The 17,124-nt window shown below is 41.2% G+C and overlaps 1 protein-coding gene across 6 annotated transcripts in view; it reads right to left on the reverse strand.

Annotated features, from left to right (window-relative positions):
- The window catches only part of LOC110532524 (lysine-specific demethylase 5B-B), a 28,679-nt gene extending 12,116 nt beyond the window's left edge, over positions 1 to 16,563 (reverse strand). The window contains exons 1-16 of one of the 6 annotated variants that reach the window (XM_021616505.2): positions 16,236 to 16,563; positions 14,048 to 14,125; positions 13,519 to 13,641; positions 13,242 to 13,412; positions 12,886 to 12,942; positions 12,440 to 12,580; positions 12,063 to 12,159; positions 11,694 to 11,815; positions 11,237 to 11,395; positions 10,923 to 11,042; positions 10,415 to 10,573; positions 10,049 to 10,230; positions 9,679 to 9,841; positions 9,470 to 9,589; positions 9,136 to 9,330; positions 7,152 to 7,333 (exon numbers count right to left, since the gene is read on the reverse strand). In XM_021616505.2, coding sequence (XP_021472180.2) covers positions 7,152 to 7,333; positions 9,136 to 9,330; positions 9,470 to 9,589; positions 9,679 to 9,841; positions 10,049 to 10,230; positions 10,415 to 10,573; positions 10,923 to 11,042; positions 11,237 to 11,395; positions 11,694 to 11,815; positions 12,063 to 12,159; positions 12,440 to 12,580; positions 12,886 to 12,942; positions 13,242 to 13,412; positions 13,519 to 13,641; positions 14,048 to 14,125; positions 16,236 to 16,388 — 2,222 coding nt within the window. In that variant the 5' untranslated portion in view covers positions 16,389 to 16,563. The other 5 variants (XM_021616503.2, XM_021616502.2, XM_021616504.2 and 2 more) reach the window with 5 other exon arrangements.
- Between the last annotated feature and the right edge of the window lie 561 nt (positions 16,564 to 17,124).

A 17,124-nucleotide genomic window follows, 5' to 3' on the forward strand; every position in this document is an offset into this window, starting at 1 on the left:
TACATTCTTCATCGCGCAGTCTTCTAAACTCCCGTCTCCATTTAATGCCAAGATGTTTTATTTATTTTTGATTTTACTTTTGTAATGCTTTTTGTGACGTGGATCATTAGACAGTTACAGTCTATCAGGTTGCGTGATCCTCGTAATGTTACATGGAAAATACAACTAATGGGATGCTAAATTAAATGTATATCACACTCGCACAAATGCGACCAGTTATTTTTCATATTTGCATTTCAACAACTGCCACTTTAGAGCCCACTGAATGTCCATCTTATGTTCGCTAAAGTTAGCTTGAAATAATTAGTATTTACTTTTCACAACACAAGGAGTCGAAAAGGGATTTGTCCATGTGTTTACGTACAGCTGACAGTCGGCAAACTCAGCATCACAACAAACACGAGGGGTAGACACCGGGTAGCTATGGCGAATAATGGCGTATTAATCTCCATGTCCGTTGACACACACTCCGTACATGTCTGTGTGTTGCAACTTGAGAATCGGGATGTTAGATTTACTCAGTGGATTTATTTTTTTATTAAAATGTAAATATAAAAAAAAACATTGGTCCAGTGATGTAGTGGTAAAAAAATGTTTGGGGTAAACTATACTGAACAAAAATATTTAAAAAAAATATAAAAAGGCAACATGTAAAGTGTTGGTGTTTCATGAGCTCAAATAAAATATCCCAGAAATGTTCCATATGCACAAAAGGCAGACTTGAATCTACATTTGCTCTGCATTTTAGCTATCGATGTGACGTTTGGCGACGCCTATTCAGTCAGTTCTGTACCTGCCTGGCTGAGTGGCAGTGTGGGTAGAATGAGCTCGCTCGCCTGGAAACCATAGCGCGAAACGTGAGGAAATTAAACTCAGCAGTCTGCCTGGAAATTAATAAGTAAGATCAATACATTTTTCTAACATTTTATCATTTTCTGTTCTCTCATTTTAATATAAATACTTGTCAAGTACCAACGAGAAAAGGTTTTATTAAGGTATTCCAGTACTTGAATTTCAGAGTGCCAAATTCAAGTACTATAAGCACCTCAAGCATCTTGTGCGAACCCTGCATATGGTGTTTTGAATTAATCGTCACCCTAGAAAGTGCTGTCCATTTAGTTGTTAGGATTTGAAACATCCGCAACTACAATGTTTTGCACTCGGATTCAAACGGTTGTTTGAACTTTTTCAAACTGATCAATCAAAGTGAGGTGAGTTTTAAAAGCAAGATACTGTTTTGATGTGAGTGCATTTTCATTGATGATGTCAGAGTGGTTAGAGGGACAATGAAGTTCTACCAGGCCAATAGCGAGCTGAGTCCTATGTAAATAGCTCACAAATTAGCAAGTCATGATAACTTGGTTGGTACAGGCTAGCACATCAGCGGTGGAGCTCGAATGATTGCTCTTCGTCTCATGGAAATAGTTGCCGTGTTTAGCTGTTAATATTGTCAGCTAACTAGTTGGTTGTTTTGTCTTATTTCTACCGATGTAATTCATATGGAAACGGCCCAAGCTGCTTGCTTTAGCTAGTTAGCTTTTCAGGCAAGAAAAGGTGTGTTTGTAGCGGTCAATTTGGGCTGCGCTCAGGAAGCGTCAACCTCAGCTGTCACTTAAACCTAGCTAGTCATACAGACAACCAGCTAACTAGCCACCGAAATGAAGGCTAAAGTAATTTGTGTTTATCGGTTGGACTTAAGTTATGGTTTGTCATGTTTTGCTAGGTGCAGATATTCATAGGCTATACATTGCCTCTTATCTGTCGTTAGGGTAGTAACGTAAACTCACCCCATTCCGTACAAATGTGTGCAACCGCAACATTCAAACGAGGCTACAAAGAAACCTAATGGAACTGTAGCGACTGTGTTGACGTCAAAATCGGGGGTGTGAACTAGGTTTATATTCAAGCGTTGATCGACATGGTAATGGTTCTATAGTATGAGAAAAGATTACAAAACGGACCCTCCGTTACATCTTGACGTGTCATGTCGTAACGTACAGCATGCATAAAGCAACTTTCTGTCTTACAATCTCTCTCCACCAGGTGTAGCACTTCTATCATCCTTTAAAAACAAGAAATGGACAGTGACGGGGTAAGGGGGGATACCTAGTCATTTGTGTCGTCATTGCATGCGATCATTCAAGGCCGCTGTTTACTTCCAAGATCACTTTAGCACCGCCCTAAAAACCCAATTCAAATTTGTAGTATGATCTAAAATAAAGACGCGCCACAACGAGGTTCTAGCTCCAGCCTGTTTATTAACCTAACCCTTGCATGTCCTACATAGGTACGGATACCCCCAAGGGACATCCTACTACTTCTTCCCCTCTCCCATGAACAAGAACTCAACATGCATAACCACTGAAGCATAACTGAAATGCAATTTGGAAACCAGTATTATTCTCTAACATGCTACTTCCCATTCTGAAACAGTATGAAAGCATTAAATCACACAGTAGGAACATTTAACTTAGGTACAGTCTCTTTTTGCTGGGTATGGTCCCCAACAGTTTTCTCTTCACGTAACAGTCTTTCAGCAACTCTGGTGGCTTCACATCCCTTTTTGGGCGTGCTCTCCTTCACCCTCTTTTTGTGCATTTTCTGTGGCCTCCGTCTGTGTGGCTGGTAGATCTGGAAGAGCTCCGAGGTGTGTTTTGGTCCTTCGTACCTCTTCTGAGCCTGTGTCCACCACATAGAGCATCCGCTTTCCTCAGCACTATTGCTGGTGTCTTTGAGTTTGTAATCCACACACGTTGACCTTCGGTCAGCTCTGGCCTCTCCTTAGCACGGTGGCTCCGATTAAAGTCTCCAGTTTGCGTTTGTTTCAGACGTTTGTCCCTCTTAGCGAAGGCCTTCCTGTTAGGCCATCAGGGTTTAAGCTGAGCTGGCGAGACAGGCAATGGGGAACGCAGCCTCCTGCCCATCAGGAGCTCGGCAGGCGACGGTCCATGATGCAGTGATGTAACTCTGTAAGCTAACAGAGCCCTGTATGGAGCAGTCCCTTGACTGTTTTCACAGCTTTCTCTGCCTCACCATTACTTTGTAAATGGTAGGGGCTACTGGTCACATGTATGAAGTCATATTCTGCGGCAAAAGCAGAAAAGGAGCTCGCAGAGAACTGGGGAGCGTTATCTGTAACCAGGACCTCAGCGACCCCTTGCCTGGAAAATTTTTACTTTAATCCATTGATAACACCAGCTGATGTGGTTATGGGTGTCTTTGCTATTTCAATGTATCTTGAGTAGTAATCTACCACTAGCAGATAAGTGTCATTTTTCCAATAGAACATATCCGCCCCTACCTTTTGCCATGGCCGTTTTGGCAGCTCCGTTGCCATCATTGGCTCCGGATGACAAGGTTGACATTTTGTACAGACCTGACACTGGGCCACTAGCTTGGCAATCTGAGTACTCAGACCAAGCCACCACACTGACTGTTGAGCCCTCAGTCTGCATTTGGTTATCCCCATGTGTCCATCATGCACTCTGTCTAGCATTTCTGGTTGTAGAGTCTCTGGGATAACTATCCGTTGTCCTTTCATGAGAAGGTCTCCATTACAGTGGAAGTCACTTTGGTGTACCCAATAGGGCTTCAGCAGTTGAGGCAGCTCCTCCTGCCTGGGCCATCCCTTTTTGCACTATCTGTTGGCAGATGTGGTCTTGTTGTTGCTCCTCTGCAATCTGCTGCAGTTTGGTCTGAGATGCAGGTAGACTGTCCCTTATTGCATTAATGGACACCTGTACCTCACCCTCTAGACATTGCTCCTCTTCTGATAATGGATGTTTAATTGGGGCCCTGGAGAGTGCATCTGCTGTGATCAGTGCCTTCCCTGGCACATACACCATCTTGTAGGTGAACCTCTAATCTGAGGCGGAAGCGCAGAACTCTGGGAGGCAAGTCGTCCAGTGCTTTTGTCCCTAACAGAGCCAACAGTGGTTTGTGATCAGTCTCTGCTGTAAATTGCAGGCCAATAAGGTATTGGCTGAGCCTTTCACATGCCTGTGTGATAGCCAACACCGCCTCCTCTTCTTGAGCATATCTTTGCTCTGTGTCGGATAAGCTTCGGGAGATGTATGCTATTGGACGCCACTCCATGTTGTCCTGCATCTGTGTGAGGACCGCCCCTAGCCCAAAGGATGATGAATCTGCTGATACTTTTGGCTTAGCGTGGGGATGGTACTGGGCCATCACTCTCTGTGAGGCCAGATCTCCTTTGATTTGGTCAAATGCTACCTGTTGCATGTGACCCCATGACCAGCCATTCTCTTTGGCTAGTAAGTCTCTCAAAGGTTTGGTTGTATCAGAACTGTGGGAGGAACTTACCCACATATACAGTGGGGCAAAAAAGTATTTAGTCAGCCACCAATTGTGCAAGTTCTCCCACTTAAAAAGATGAGGCCTGTAATTTATCATAGGTACACTTCAACTATGACAGACAAAATGAGAAAAAAAAATCCAGAAAATCACATTGTAGGATTTTTAATGAATTTATTTGCAAATTATGGTGGAAAATAAGTATTTGGTCACCTACAAACAAACAAGATTTCTGGCTCTCACAGACCTGTAACTTCTTCTTTAAGAGGCTCCTCTGTCCTCCACTCGTTACCTGTATTAACAGTCACACTCCAAACTCCACTATGGCCAAGATCAAAGAGCTGTCAAAGGACACCAGAAACAAAATTGTAGACCTGCACCAGGTTGGGAAGACTGAATCTGCAATAGGTAAGCAGCTTGGTTTGAAGAAATCAACTGTGGGAGCAATTATTAGGAAATGGAAGACATACAAGACCACTGATAATCTCCCTCGATCTGGGGCTCCACGCAAGATCTCACCCCGTGGGGTCAAAATGATCACAAGAATGGTGAGCAAAAATCCCAGAACCACACAGGGGGACCTAGTGAATGACCTGCAGAGAGCTGGGACCAAAGTAACAAAGCCTACCATCAGTAACACACTACGCCGCCAGGGACTCAAATCCTGCAGTGCCAGACTTGTCCCCCTGCTTAAGCCAGTACATGTCCAGGCCTGTCTGAAGTTTGCTAGAGAGCATTTGGATGATCCAGAAGAAGATTGGGAGAATGTCATATGGTCAGATGAAACCAAAATATAACTTTTTGGTAAAAACTCAACTCGTCGTGTTTGGAGGACAAAGAATGCTGAGTTGCATCCAAAGAACACCATACCTACTGTGAGGCATGGGGGTGGAAACATCATGCTTTGGGGCTGTTTTTCTGCAAAGGGACCAGGACGACTGATCCGTGTAAAGGAAAGAATGAATGGGGTCATGTATCGTGAGATGTTGAGTGAAAACCTCCTTCCATCAGCAAGGGCATTGAAGATGAAACGTGGCTGGGTCTTTCAGCATGACAATGATCCCAAACACACCGCCCGGGCAACGAAGGAGTGGCTTCGTAAGAAGCATTTCAAGGTCCTGGAGTGGCCTAGCCAGTCTCCAGATCTCAACCCCATACAAAATCTTTGGAGGGAGTTGAAAGTCCGTGTTGCCCAGCAACAGCCCCAAAACATCACTGCTCTAGAGGAGATCTGCATGGAGGAATGGGCCAAAATACCAGCAACAGTGTGTGGAAAAACTTGAAGACGTTTGACCTTTGTCATTGCCAACAAAGGGTATATAACAAAGTATTGAAATAAACTTTTGTTATTGACCAAACAAATACTTATTTTCCACCATAATTTGCAAATAAATTCATAAAAAATCCTACAATGTGATTTTCTGGATTTTTTTCCCCCTCATTTTGTCTGTCATAGTTGAAGTGTTCCTATGATAAATTACAGGCCTCATCTTTTTAAGTAGGAGAACTTGCACAATTGGTGGCTGACTAAATACTTTTTGCCCCACTGTACCTGTGCTGGGTGGACTTCTGCAAGATGGTGCTGGCAGGCTTTAATAATAAATTAATGTCAAATCAAATTGCACCAAGTTGTTGTCCTTTTTTTTTTGCAGTCACAATTTACCATAAGCTGTACATTTCTTTTTTAACAAACTCAATTTGTAACTAGTACTAAAGTAGCACTGACCGGATACTTTTTTTTACTCTTGCTTGAGTAGTTTAAGGTGGCTAAATTTACTTGAGTAAATTACAATCCAAGTAACAGTACTTTACTTAAGCACAGATTTTCAGTACTCTACCCACCTCTGAAAATTATACATAGCCTAACTATAAAACATGGGCGAGCATCAACACTGGAGGAAAGTCTATCATTTTACAGTAGGCCTACATCTGTCAACTGATGGCCCAAATCAGCACATCAATTTAGCCAGGGAAACAAACAGTAGATTATCAGTTCTCTCACCTTTCATTATGTGACTTAATGGTAGGCTAAATGTTGCCTACAAAATGTAACCTATTGAAATATCAAATAACAAGGGGCCTAGTGCAACCAACTGATGTCACTAAATTATCGCCAACTGATGGTTTAACAAGACATCTGTGCTAAATTCACCCACACAGCTGATCTCAATTGCAACCATTATTGATCACATCATTCATTACCTCTCCCTAAGATGCCAGTGTTACCTTAGTCAGATCTGTAAATAATGACGAGATGCTCATGTCTCCACCGCCCTAACAATGCTAGTCGTCCCAAAGGCTGGAAGGCAGGCAACATGCTTTAGAACAGACTACAGGTGATCTATTTGACAATAGAAATAAAATATTTCCCCGTTTATCATTGCTAATTTGTGGCAATTTCTGATACTTTGTATGAATGGGCCGGAATTTAACTCAATTTCATTCGTAATCTTAAAATACAAGTGTCTAGTGTATGTAATAGTAATAGTGGAGACCAATATCTATCTTATGTTATGAAGCTATATAAAATTACAGTTGTTGATGTGTATGGCTGCATTTCAGATAAATGTTTGCAGATTTCAATGTTGCAGTAATAGGACTTAGGCCTATAGCATTTAAGGGAGCAAGAAAGGACATTTTAAGACGGCGAGCCCTGATCCCAATGACTTGACTGCCCCCGCATGGAGAGAACAAGAACTGCTATTTTTTTTTGCCAAACACGAGGCTCATTTGAATTTCCCAATGCAGCAGGAAAATAATCACTAACAAAAGAGTGATCAAGTAAAGATCTGACATCTGTAGATGGCATTGACAGTATATCGGTGGACATGACTCACTTCAGTGTGTAGTTGGTGAGGGGGCAGGAGCAGAGGTCCTGGATGTGGTGGAGACAGACCAGCCGGCCAGGGCTGCAGGGGCAGGTGATGGCAGACAGGTAACACGTGGTCCTGCACTTGGCACACTGCCGCTCGTCATCCTGCAGGAGATTGTATTCCGCTTGCTCGCAATGCTTCACCCCCTTGGGGAACAATACAAAAACACAACCATGTTATAAGTGGAGACCCCAGAGAGACCGTATTGATGTATGCATTTACAGACAGTTCTCCTTATTTGGAGTGAACAATGTCCCATTAGTGTTTGATATTCCTGTAAATTCATACATCAAAACAGTGTTCTACTGTTTAGGTCTGATTCCTCTGCCTATTAATATCGATATATTGTGTTCTGGAAAATACGAATATAAAGCAATGACATTTTCCTCTAAGAATGTATTTTTGAGACTGACTTAAAAAGAGAAGTCATGTGTTTTGATATACATTTGAAGTCGGAAGTTTACACACCTTAGCCAAATACATTTAAACTCAGTTTCACAATTCCTGACATTTAATCCTAGTCAAAATTCCCTGTCTTAGGTCAGTTAGGATGACCACTTTATTTTTAAGAATGTGAAATGTCAGAATAATAGTAGAGAGAATGATTCATTTAAACTTTTATTTCTTTCATCACATTCCCAGTGGGTCAGAAGTTTACATACACTCAATTAGTATTTGGTAGCATTGCCTTTCAATTGTTTAACTTGGGTCAAACATTTCAGGTAGCCTTCCACAAGCTTCCCACAATAAGTTGGGTGAATTTTGGCCCATTCCTCCTGACAGAGCTGGTGTAACTGAGTCAGGTTTGTAGGCCTCCTTGCTCACACATGCTTTTTCAGTTCTGCCCACAAACTCTCTATTGGATTGAGGTCAGGGCTTGGTGATGGCCACTCCAATACCTTGACTTTGTTGTCCTTAAGCCATTTTGCCAACTTTGGAAGTATGCTTGGGGGTAATTGTCCATTTGGAAGAACCATTTGCGACCAAGCTTTAACTTCCTGACGGATGTCTTGATGTTGCTTCAGTATTTCCACATTTTCCTCCCTCATGGTGCTATATATTATGTGAAGTGCACCAGTCCCTCCTACAGCAAAGCATCCCCACAACATGATGCTGCCACAGTTCTATTTCTGTTTCATCAGACCAGAGAACATTTCTCCAAAAAGTACGATCTTTGTCCCCATGTGCAGTTGTAAACCGTAGTCTGGCTTTTTTATGGCGATTTTGGAGCAGTGGCTTCTTCCTTGCTGAGCGGCCTTTCAGGTTATGTCAATATAGGACTCATTTTACTGTGGATATAGATACTTTTGTACCGGTTTTCTTCATCTTCACAAGTTCCTTTGCTGTTGTTCTGGGATTGATTTGCACTTTTGTCACCAAAGAACGTTCATCTCTAGGAGAAAGAACACGTCTCCTTCCTGAGCGGTATATGACGGCTGCGTGGTCCCATGGTGTTTATACTTGCGTACTATTGTTTGTACAGATGAACGTGGTACCTTCAGGCGTTTAGAAATTGCCCCCAAGGATGAACCAGACTTGTGGAGGTCTACATTTTTTTTCTCTGAGGTCTTGGCTGATTTCTTTTGATTTTCCCATGATGTCAAGCAAAGAGGCACTGAGTTTGAAGGTAGGCCTTGAAATACATCCACAGGTACACCTCCAATTGACTCAAATTATTCAAATTAGCCTATCAGCCATGACATAATTTTCTACAATTTTCAGAGCTGTTTAAAGGTACAGTCAACTTACTGTATGTAAACTTCTGAATTGTGATAGTGAATTATAAGTGAAATAATCTGTCATGCACAAAGTAGATGTCCTAACCGACTTGCCAAAACTATCGTTTGTTAACAAGAAACTTGTGGAGTGGTTGAAAAATTAGTTTTAATGACTCCAACCTAAGTGTATGTAAACTTTACTGTATAATTCTGTTGTGCGGGCGCCTTACCATCTTGCGGACATTATCTCGTAGGTCCTGCTCCTCTCTGATCATATCCTTCATATCTTTCTGGACAGCCGACGCCAGGACCACATCCAGACTGTTGGCCTTGGAGGCCATCTGGCAGATCATCTCGTCGTGCGAGAAAACACAGTACCGATGCAGTAGTCTGTAGTGGTCAACGCACTGGCGGCCTAATGCCATCTGAGATTAACCAAAGAGACTATTAGTAAACAGTCCACTTCACATAAACTACCCCTTCCAAAATAATGGCAATGAGAAGCTCAGGTAAATGAAGAGAAAATTCTCAGGTCTATCCTCTTGAAGCCAATGAGTATCTTACCCAGTCCACAGTGCAGAAGTTTACAGCCTCAGCGAAGTTGAAACCCTGGTTGAAACCACTGTGATAAGCTCTGGGGAAGGTGATGACAAACTCACCAGCACACTGGTTTGTTCTGTAAATCTGAGGACACAGAAAATATGTATGTTAGTGGAATGATATACTATTCTATGGAAATACATGTTTGTAAGTCTAGTTACACAGAAACTTACAGGGACCCCGTGAGACATGAGGGTGTTGGGGTTCATGATGGTGACCAGCTGGTGGAGGAGGTCAGGCTGAATCTGAAACAGCTCTGGAGCCAGTTTCTTCATCACAGCCTCAAGCTGTTCTGCAGCAAAGCCAGGTGCTCCATACCACGTCTTCGGCTCCCCCCTTTCAAAAACAAAGACAGAGCTTGATTTAGGAATATCATGCAAACAAAGCATTTAAAGTCAAATTCTAAACTTGAAAATATTGTCTTGACTCCATACAGGAAATGTGGAAAACAAAATAACAGTGATCATAAGCAAAATGGCACTTTATGATTGTATGTAACTACTTTATTTTTTAATTTCAACATCCCGAAACAAAAATCAGTACCAGTGCAGGTAGTTGATGGAGTAGCTCCAGTGGTCCTCGATGTGCCAGCAGAAGGAGGAAAAGCACATGCCTACATAGAGCCAAGGTAGAGTCATCCCACAGATGTCTGCTGTGACATGAGTCAACACTGACGGGTCCATCATCGCCATGTTGTTCAGGTTCCAGCCACACTTCAGGTACATCTACAAGACATCATGGGAAAGAAAGATATTCAGCATTTCAAAAAAATATCTATATATATTCTGATACAATGGTACATTGACAAGCCATGAGATTGAACGAAAGGATTAGCCATTTTATCCTGAGTCTACTGTGTGATATACTATATTGGTTGGGTTAGTCCTTCATTTGAATACAGGTGCCTACCTCATCCTTTTCTGAAACCTTAAATCTTCCATTCCTGATGGGGAATCCGCTCCCAAACTCCTTGGAGGCTATATCTGCTCCATACTCCACTGTGACGTCCTCCTCGATGGTGCTCACCAAGCGCCAGAACTCTTTTTCCACCAACTCTGTGGGAACCATCTGAAACAAATCCACAATTAAATGCAGGGGCGGACTAGGACTAGAAATCGGCCCTGGTATTTCTAAGACAGGCACATTCCCCCCCACGCGGGATTTTTTTTGGGGGGGGTGGGGGCATTATTAGCCAAGTAATGATAATTTTGTCAAGAAAGAAAAACTGAAGCTAGACAGGCCCACTGGGCTAACAAATGGACCAGCCCATCTGGCATTTGCCCAAAATACCAGATGGCCAATCCACCTCTGATGAAATGTTAAAAATGATATTTCATATTCCATTTATGACAGTTGTGAATAAATTACAACAGGTCAAAAATCTTAGAACTTCCTTGATTAGACATTTTCTACTTACATGAACTGGCATGTTGAAGTAATCAGATTTGAAGGAGTCTGCCATTTCACCAAAAGCCCGCAAAGAGTAGTCCCTGTATGCCTGCTCAAAACCAAATGCCTCCTGAGGTTTGCTGCACTCCTATTCAAAATAAACAACAATGAGTAGAAAGCACACCTTAATAACAGTTTTCTTTTCACAGATAAACAAAGGTATTCTGTATACATAAGAGCTGAACACATTCATATCATACATTCACAGAAGCCAGTACAGATTGACTGTGAAGTGAAAATGTGGTTATTGGTGTGATGAGGTGAATAGACATCACTACTCACTTGAGCCAGGCACTTGGGGCACCTCCAGTCTCCTTTGGGGATGTCGTTTAGAGGGGGTATGAGACAGAAGGTGTGGTAACTGTCGTCACAGCCATCACACAGCAGAAGACGATCCTCGTCACTCCCGCTGCCACACACCAGACAAATATACAGGTCCACCTACAGAACAGAGGAGGGAAGAAGGGCTTTGTTCCAGTCATTCCTGAGAGAAGCATTCTCTTCACTCCAGTTAATACATAACTAATGAACTATATAATAACAACAGAACCATCTATTAAAGACATGACACATTCTTGAAGTGGAATAACCAAAGGATCTACAATTCAACTTTTTTTAAACCTATATGCTGCACAAAAATGTATAAAATATGTTCTGGTGTAAAGATGCAATAATGTTGATAATCCATTTAGAGTATTCTCTCTCATCCAAAGAATGGATCAAATAAATCCACACTTACTACACTCACTGCAGGAGGTGGGACATCAAGACTGGGTTTTTTCTTATATCGAGACTTGTTTTCATCTGCCTCGCTCACCGGCTCGATGGGTTCTTGTTTCACTAGAATGGGAATTTCTTTTTCTGACAAAAAAAAATACTTATGATGAGCATAATGAGGAACACCAGATGATTTAACTCATGAATTACCCATGGTGCATCTTACTCCCTAGCCTGAATATCACACACTACGTTCCAAAATGCCCACTAACGTACATATTAATATACATTGCTTGATTCTAAATGGTATACAAGTATATGGATATTGGCACCGATCACAAATATTGTTTTAACTCTTCTGTGGTTAAAGTAAAGCCTTGTTGGTACTGACCTAGCTCGGGCTTGGCAACAAAGGAGCCCATCCTCCTCCTCAGATTTGGTCTGTTCTCACAGGGTTCAGCTCCTGGTTCGGTCTTCACACAACTGGACTGTGAATGGAAATAGAGTTCTAGTTAACTATTGTAACTACCACTAATGATGTTACAAAGTTGATATGCAATAGAGAGCAGTGATGTGCCAATGCTTTCATGAATAATTAAGATAACACACAAGGCTTTAAGCTAATTACACTCCATTTTGTGACTTATGGATTTGAAGGAGATAGAGTAAGGTAGTTGGTTACAGGGTAGTTTCTGCAATCTGAATTACTGGGTTTATGAGGAGTTCTTCTGACAAGTGTGTGAGGCTCTGTTCGACAAGAGCATCCACCTCAGCTCTCATCCGCTTTGCTCTGCGGGCGCTGTTGCAGCAGGACTCGGCTGGCTGGACAAACTGCTGCCTCTCGGCCAGGTCATGGGGTTTGTACTCCTTGTCACTTGTGTCAAGTGGCAGGGTTGGCTTCTGGACAAACTGCAGGCATAGGCACCATAGAATAGGAACATTAGTGATATCATTACAATGTAATGTTATGCAGTTAATCTATTACAAATGTAGACAAAACATACAAACAATAATAGACATGGCACACATGCCTATGGCAGCAAGGACACCCAGACTATATCAGCGGTACACGGACAAAGCACAATGAGACTATTTGAAGCAAAGAATGGTCTGTAACATTTCTGTGTAACCAAAAACTCTAGACTATGCCATAACCACCATAACCACATGTGCCATTTTTTTATTCTTAGATAATAACCATGAGGCAGCCATACCGTGTCAAGTTCAGGGTCAGACACTAAACGCATCAGCTTGGAAGCAAGCTCTGGTGCCTAAAGCAAGAGAGAGCTTGCAAAGTTAACAACAAAGACCAAATCTATATTGACTCAATACGCTTTCTATGCAGTTTTCAATCCATTTATTCAATATTGAAAATGATCCTCACATTAGACAAACATACAGTACTTCCACAATAACAGCACTAGAACTATGGTTGAACAGTGCTTAACTTGCCTACAGATGAGCCAGCCAAGCGCTTAACACAGCATTAGCTAGTGCATAAAGCCCCGAGTACAATGTGAACAGACGCAGACAGATTAACCATGAGTGTTAGGGCATTTGTCCAACTTACCAGGAGGTTAGCTCCACTCTGGAAGAGGTTGTAGGGGTAGAGGATTCTCTCATAGTGTGACCGTAGGTGAGAGCCCACAGCCTTGCCTGGAGCAAAGCCCATCTTAAGTGCAATTGCCGTCCATCGTCTGTCGCGACACACAATATCAAATCCACCCTCATCTGCAACATTCTGAAATAAAATGTGTAAAAGTTTATTATAGTCAGTGGATGCTGTTAAATACCATTTAAGATGGAATAAATGCATAGTAGTTTGAAACAATACTAAAACACCCAACCTTGTTGAGTTGATAAAGGTCCAATATCTTCCTTTCCACATGAGGAATCTTCAGAGAACACCCCTGCAACTCCCAGAACTTTGCAATCTTGTCCAAGAAGTTAAGCTTGACTCTGGTCTGTGCCTAGGAAAGGGGAACATACACTAGGTGATATCTAACAGCCACTGTAGGAATTGAAATGTAGAAAATCACAGAGGTGATAATCAGTCTCCTGACTCAGCAATGTGATGCAACAAACAAATATTTGCGAACTGAAAAGACAAGATTTCTGCTGACCGACTCCTGCACAAGCAACCTTTGACCTTCCTTTCACTAAAGCTTCTGAAAGGGGTGATTAATAATGGTAGGCACAACAGCAACCTTCAGTGCTTCGTCAACTAGACAATTGCATTGACCGAGACCCTGACCAATCAGTTCTATTCCCCTCTATGGGCCTGGGTTTCAAAGGGATGCATACTGCATATCATTAAGGGTATTGTATATGGAAACTAAGACCTAGGTTACACATAATGCAAAGTGACCTCCTTACCTCCAGTTCATTGAGCCTCTGTATCCGAGGAGTGAAGTGCAGTCTGTCAACATTACATGCAAATGGGGGCTGCCAGCCCTGTGAGCATACAACAACAACAACATTATTAGAATTTGCATTCCATAGGACACATAATATCATATAAAATGGCCTATTGTCAGTGTTGGGGAAGCTCCTCTGAAAATATAGTTTACCAAGCTTCCAATTACTTCACACTGGAAGAAATTAAGCTACACTAAATATACTCTTAAGAAAAATAGTTTACTTAACTGAAGTTACTTTGAAAAAGTAGCTCTCTACATTAAACTACTTAGTGATAAATGATCATATCTCAATTTGAAATGTCATAGACATTCACTCTGGGGTCAGATGTTAACAGAACGTGTAATTTATCAAATTAAAAAATATATATCTTCAAGTGAGAACTGGGCAGGTATGTAGCTGAAAAAGAAAGTTAATTATTGCCTACTTCACCCATAATTTATTTTAGCAAAAAAAGTAGTGTGTAGTTCCAGTAGTTGGTTACATCACTACATTGCAAAACGTTTACTACCAAAAACCGTACCAAGATTTAAATTTAGTTCAACTACCACTAAGCTACTGCAAAATGTAGTTAAATTACTAGCTGAAATACACGTAGTTCACTAAATTATACAAACTGTACCACATCTACCCAGCAGTATGGGGATATCTTACAATAAACCAGTCATTGTCCCGTATGGAACACCTGTCAGTAACAGATGTTTAGCCTACAAGTCTGAGTCTGTCTATGGGTCTACTGTTGTCACTGAGTTACATCAAAATAAAAATAAAACGCTTTACATTGGCAGGACCTAAGTAATTTGGCTTTATGTAGGGTAGATGGAGTCTCTTTGAAAGGAAGTATTGCAGACATGTAGGATTATTTTAATTTCACATATAAATAGGTCACGGTACTTTTCCCCCTTCAATATAATTAGTTATTAAGGGTTACAATATAAGCATTGTAGAGCATACACCATGATTGATTTATTATCTTAAAAACACACTAGCCTAACTAACATCACCAACAAAATGGCCAGATGGAACTCAACAGCTCCGGTTTACCACAAAGCCAACATGGAGGACAACACCCAAAAACTGTCGGGCCTACTGAGTGAACATCCTATTTCACCAGGATATCTCCAGACATCTATCCAATTACTTAGCTATTAACACTCATTTTTGACGCCATTCGATATTGATTGATAGTTATAACCAATAATGTATGCGTAATGAGTTATGTCTATTATTCATTTATGGATTACTTCTTTCTTTGGTTATTAATGGTTTTTATTTCAGTTTCCAAAAAGGTCAACACAGGTAAAAAAAAATATTTTCCGATAAATCATTTAAGTTTAGGCTAAACCAAACAAGACTAATGAATACAGGTGATCCTTAGTTATGGGGAAGATAGAAGTTTGTCTGAATGACGTCATCAAAAACAACATTCAACAATAAACATCCCCCGTCTCCGTAACACTAACCGTACGACTGTTTGGCTTTGGCATTACCAGTGATACATAGTCAAGCAATTTAAAACGTTTTCCTGTTATTAACAATGTCTATTGTTTTCTCCCCTGACGACACAACTAGCCAATTTAGCAAGCTAGCTAGACATTAATTCCCACCTGCCAGTCCAGTTAGCTACTGTAACGTTAATGGACCATGTCAGTCTGTAGCTAGCTAATGTTATGTAAATGTACATTTTATTTATTGAAACGCTGTTTTAGGTAGTACTAACGATGGCTCGTTTGTCGTTTTTACACTAAACTGTGTAATTGTGCCAGATACTACTAGTTTGATCAGTCGTTAGCGAAAGATAAATCTCACGACTCGTTCAAATCAGTTAGCTAGCTAGCTTGCCGGTGTTGTACCGTTTCGTTTTCAGTTAAGCACCAAGATACATTTTTACCAACGTTTCCTGTTGCTACACAAATACACTCCGCTGGTCAGGTAGCTAGCTAATGTTATTAAAAACTAGCTAGATTATGTAGCTAGCTAAATAAACATTTGAATGATACACAAAAGAATCAGCAAAAAAAACCTTAATCCGCCATGTTGAAAATGTCCCTTTAAACCCCCCAGTGTATGGTAGATGTCAGTCTTCTTGTTGTTAAAATGGTTTTAAAGATTCAGTTGAACCATTCAGCAACTCGACCACACTTACCGGAGGCGGGCGGACCTTACAAATGCCCGTTTTTTCCGCAATTGGACGGATCTTATTTATAAAAGCAAAAGGATCGGCAAATTCCTCCCAGCTTGGTTCGAAGACTGGGCACTCCGGAGGTGGCTTGAACTCGTCCGGCCGAGGCTGGGTCATCTTCGTGGTCCAATCTTAGAGCTCAAACACAGGTAGGCTGATCACAACAATGTCACCTTGCTATGATCTGTCGGGAGGTCTATCCTTCTAATTTTCCAATGTCAGGTTCTCCAGAAGGCAATCGGGATCAACATACGAGGCAGTTCAGTCAAACACATACACACGCACAGCGAAACGAATGTTCTAAGGCAGTGACTACGTCCGCCTAAAAAAGTAGATACCATTTAGTTTTTCTAAAACCTCTTTATGTTTCAACTCATTTCTATGACCTTAGAAATCAACCCTACTTCATGTTAGACATTTTAAATCAATATAAATTACAGGATTTTATTACATGGATTGTGATTACTCTAAGATATAGTTCTAAAATTATTCAAATTTGTCATGCACACATGAATATATAAATATGCAAATACACGTTTGTTTTGACACACCATTGTGTTGAATTTAGTATATAATTTACACAGAATTATGTAATGTTGAGATGGAAAGATGGAGGACATACATTATATATACAAAAGTATGTGGACACCCGTTCAAACTAGTGGATTTGGCCATTTTAGCCACACCTGTTGCTGACAGGTGTATAAAATCAAGCACAGAGCCATGCAATCTCCATAGACAAATATTGGCAGTATAATGGCCTTACTGAAGAGCTCAGTGAATCAAATTTATTTATAACTCCCTTTTTACATCAGCTGATGTCACAAAGTGGTCTACAGAAACTCAGCCTAAA

The sequence above is a fragment of the Oncorhynchus mykiss genome, chromosome 9, assembly GCF_013265735.2.
Source record: "Oncorhynchus mykiss isolate Arlee chromosome 9, USDA_OmykA_1.1, whole genome shotgun sequence".
Taxonomy (NCBI): Eukaryota; Metazoa; Chordata; class Actinopteri; order Salmoniformes; family Salmonidae; genus Oncorhynchus; species Oncorhynchus mykiss.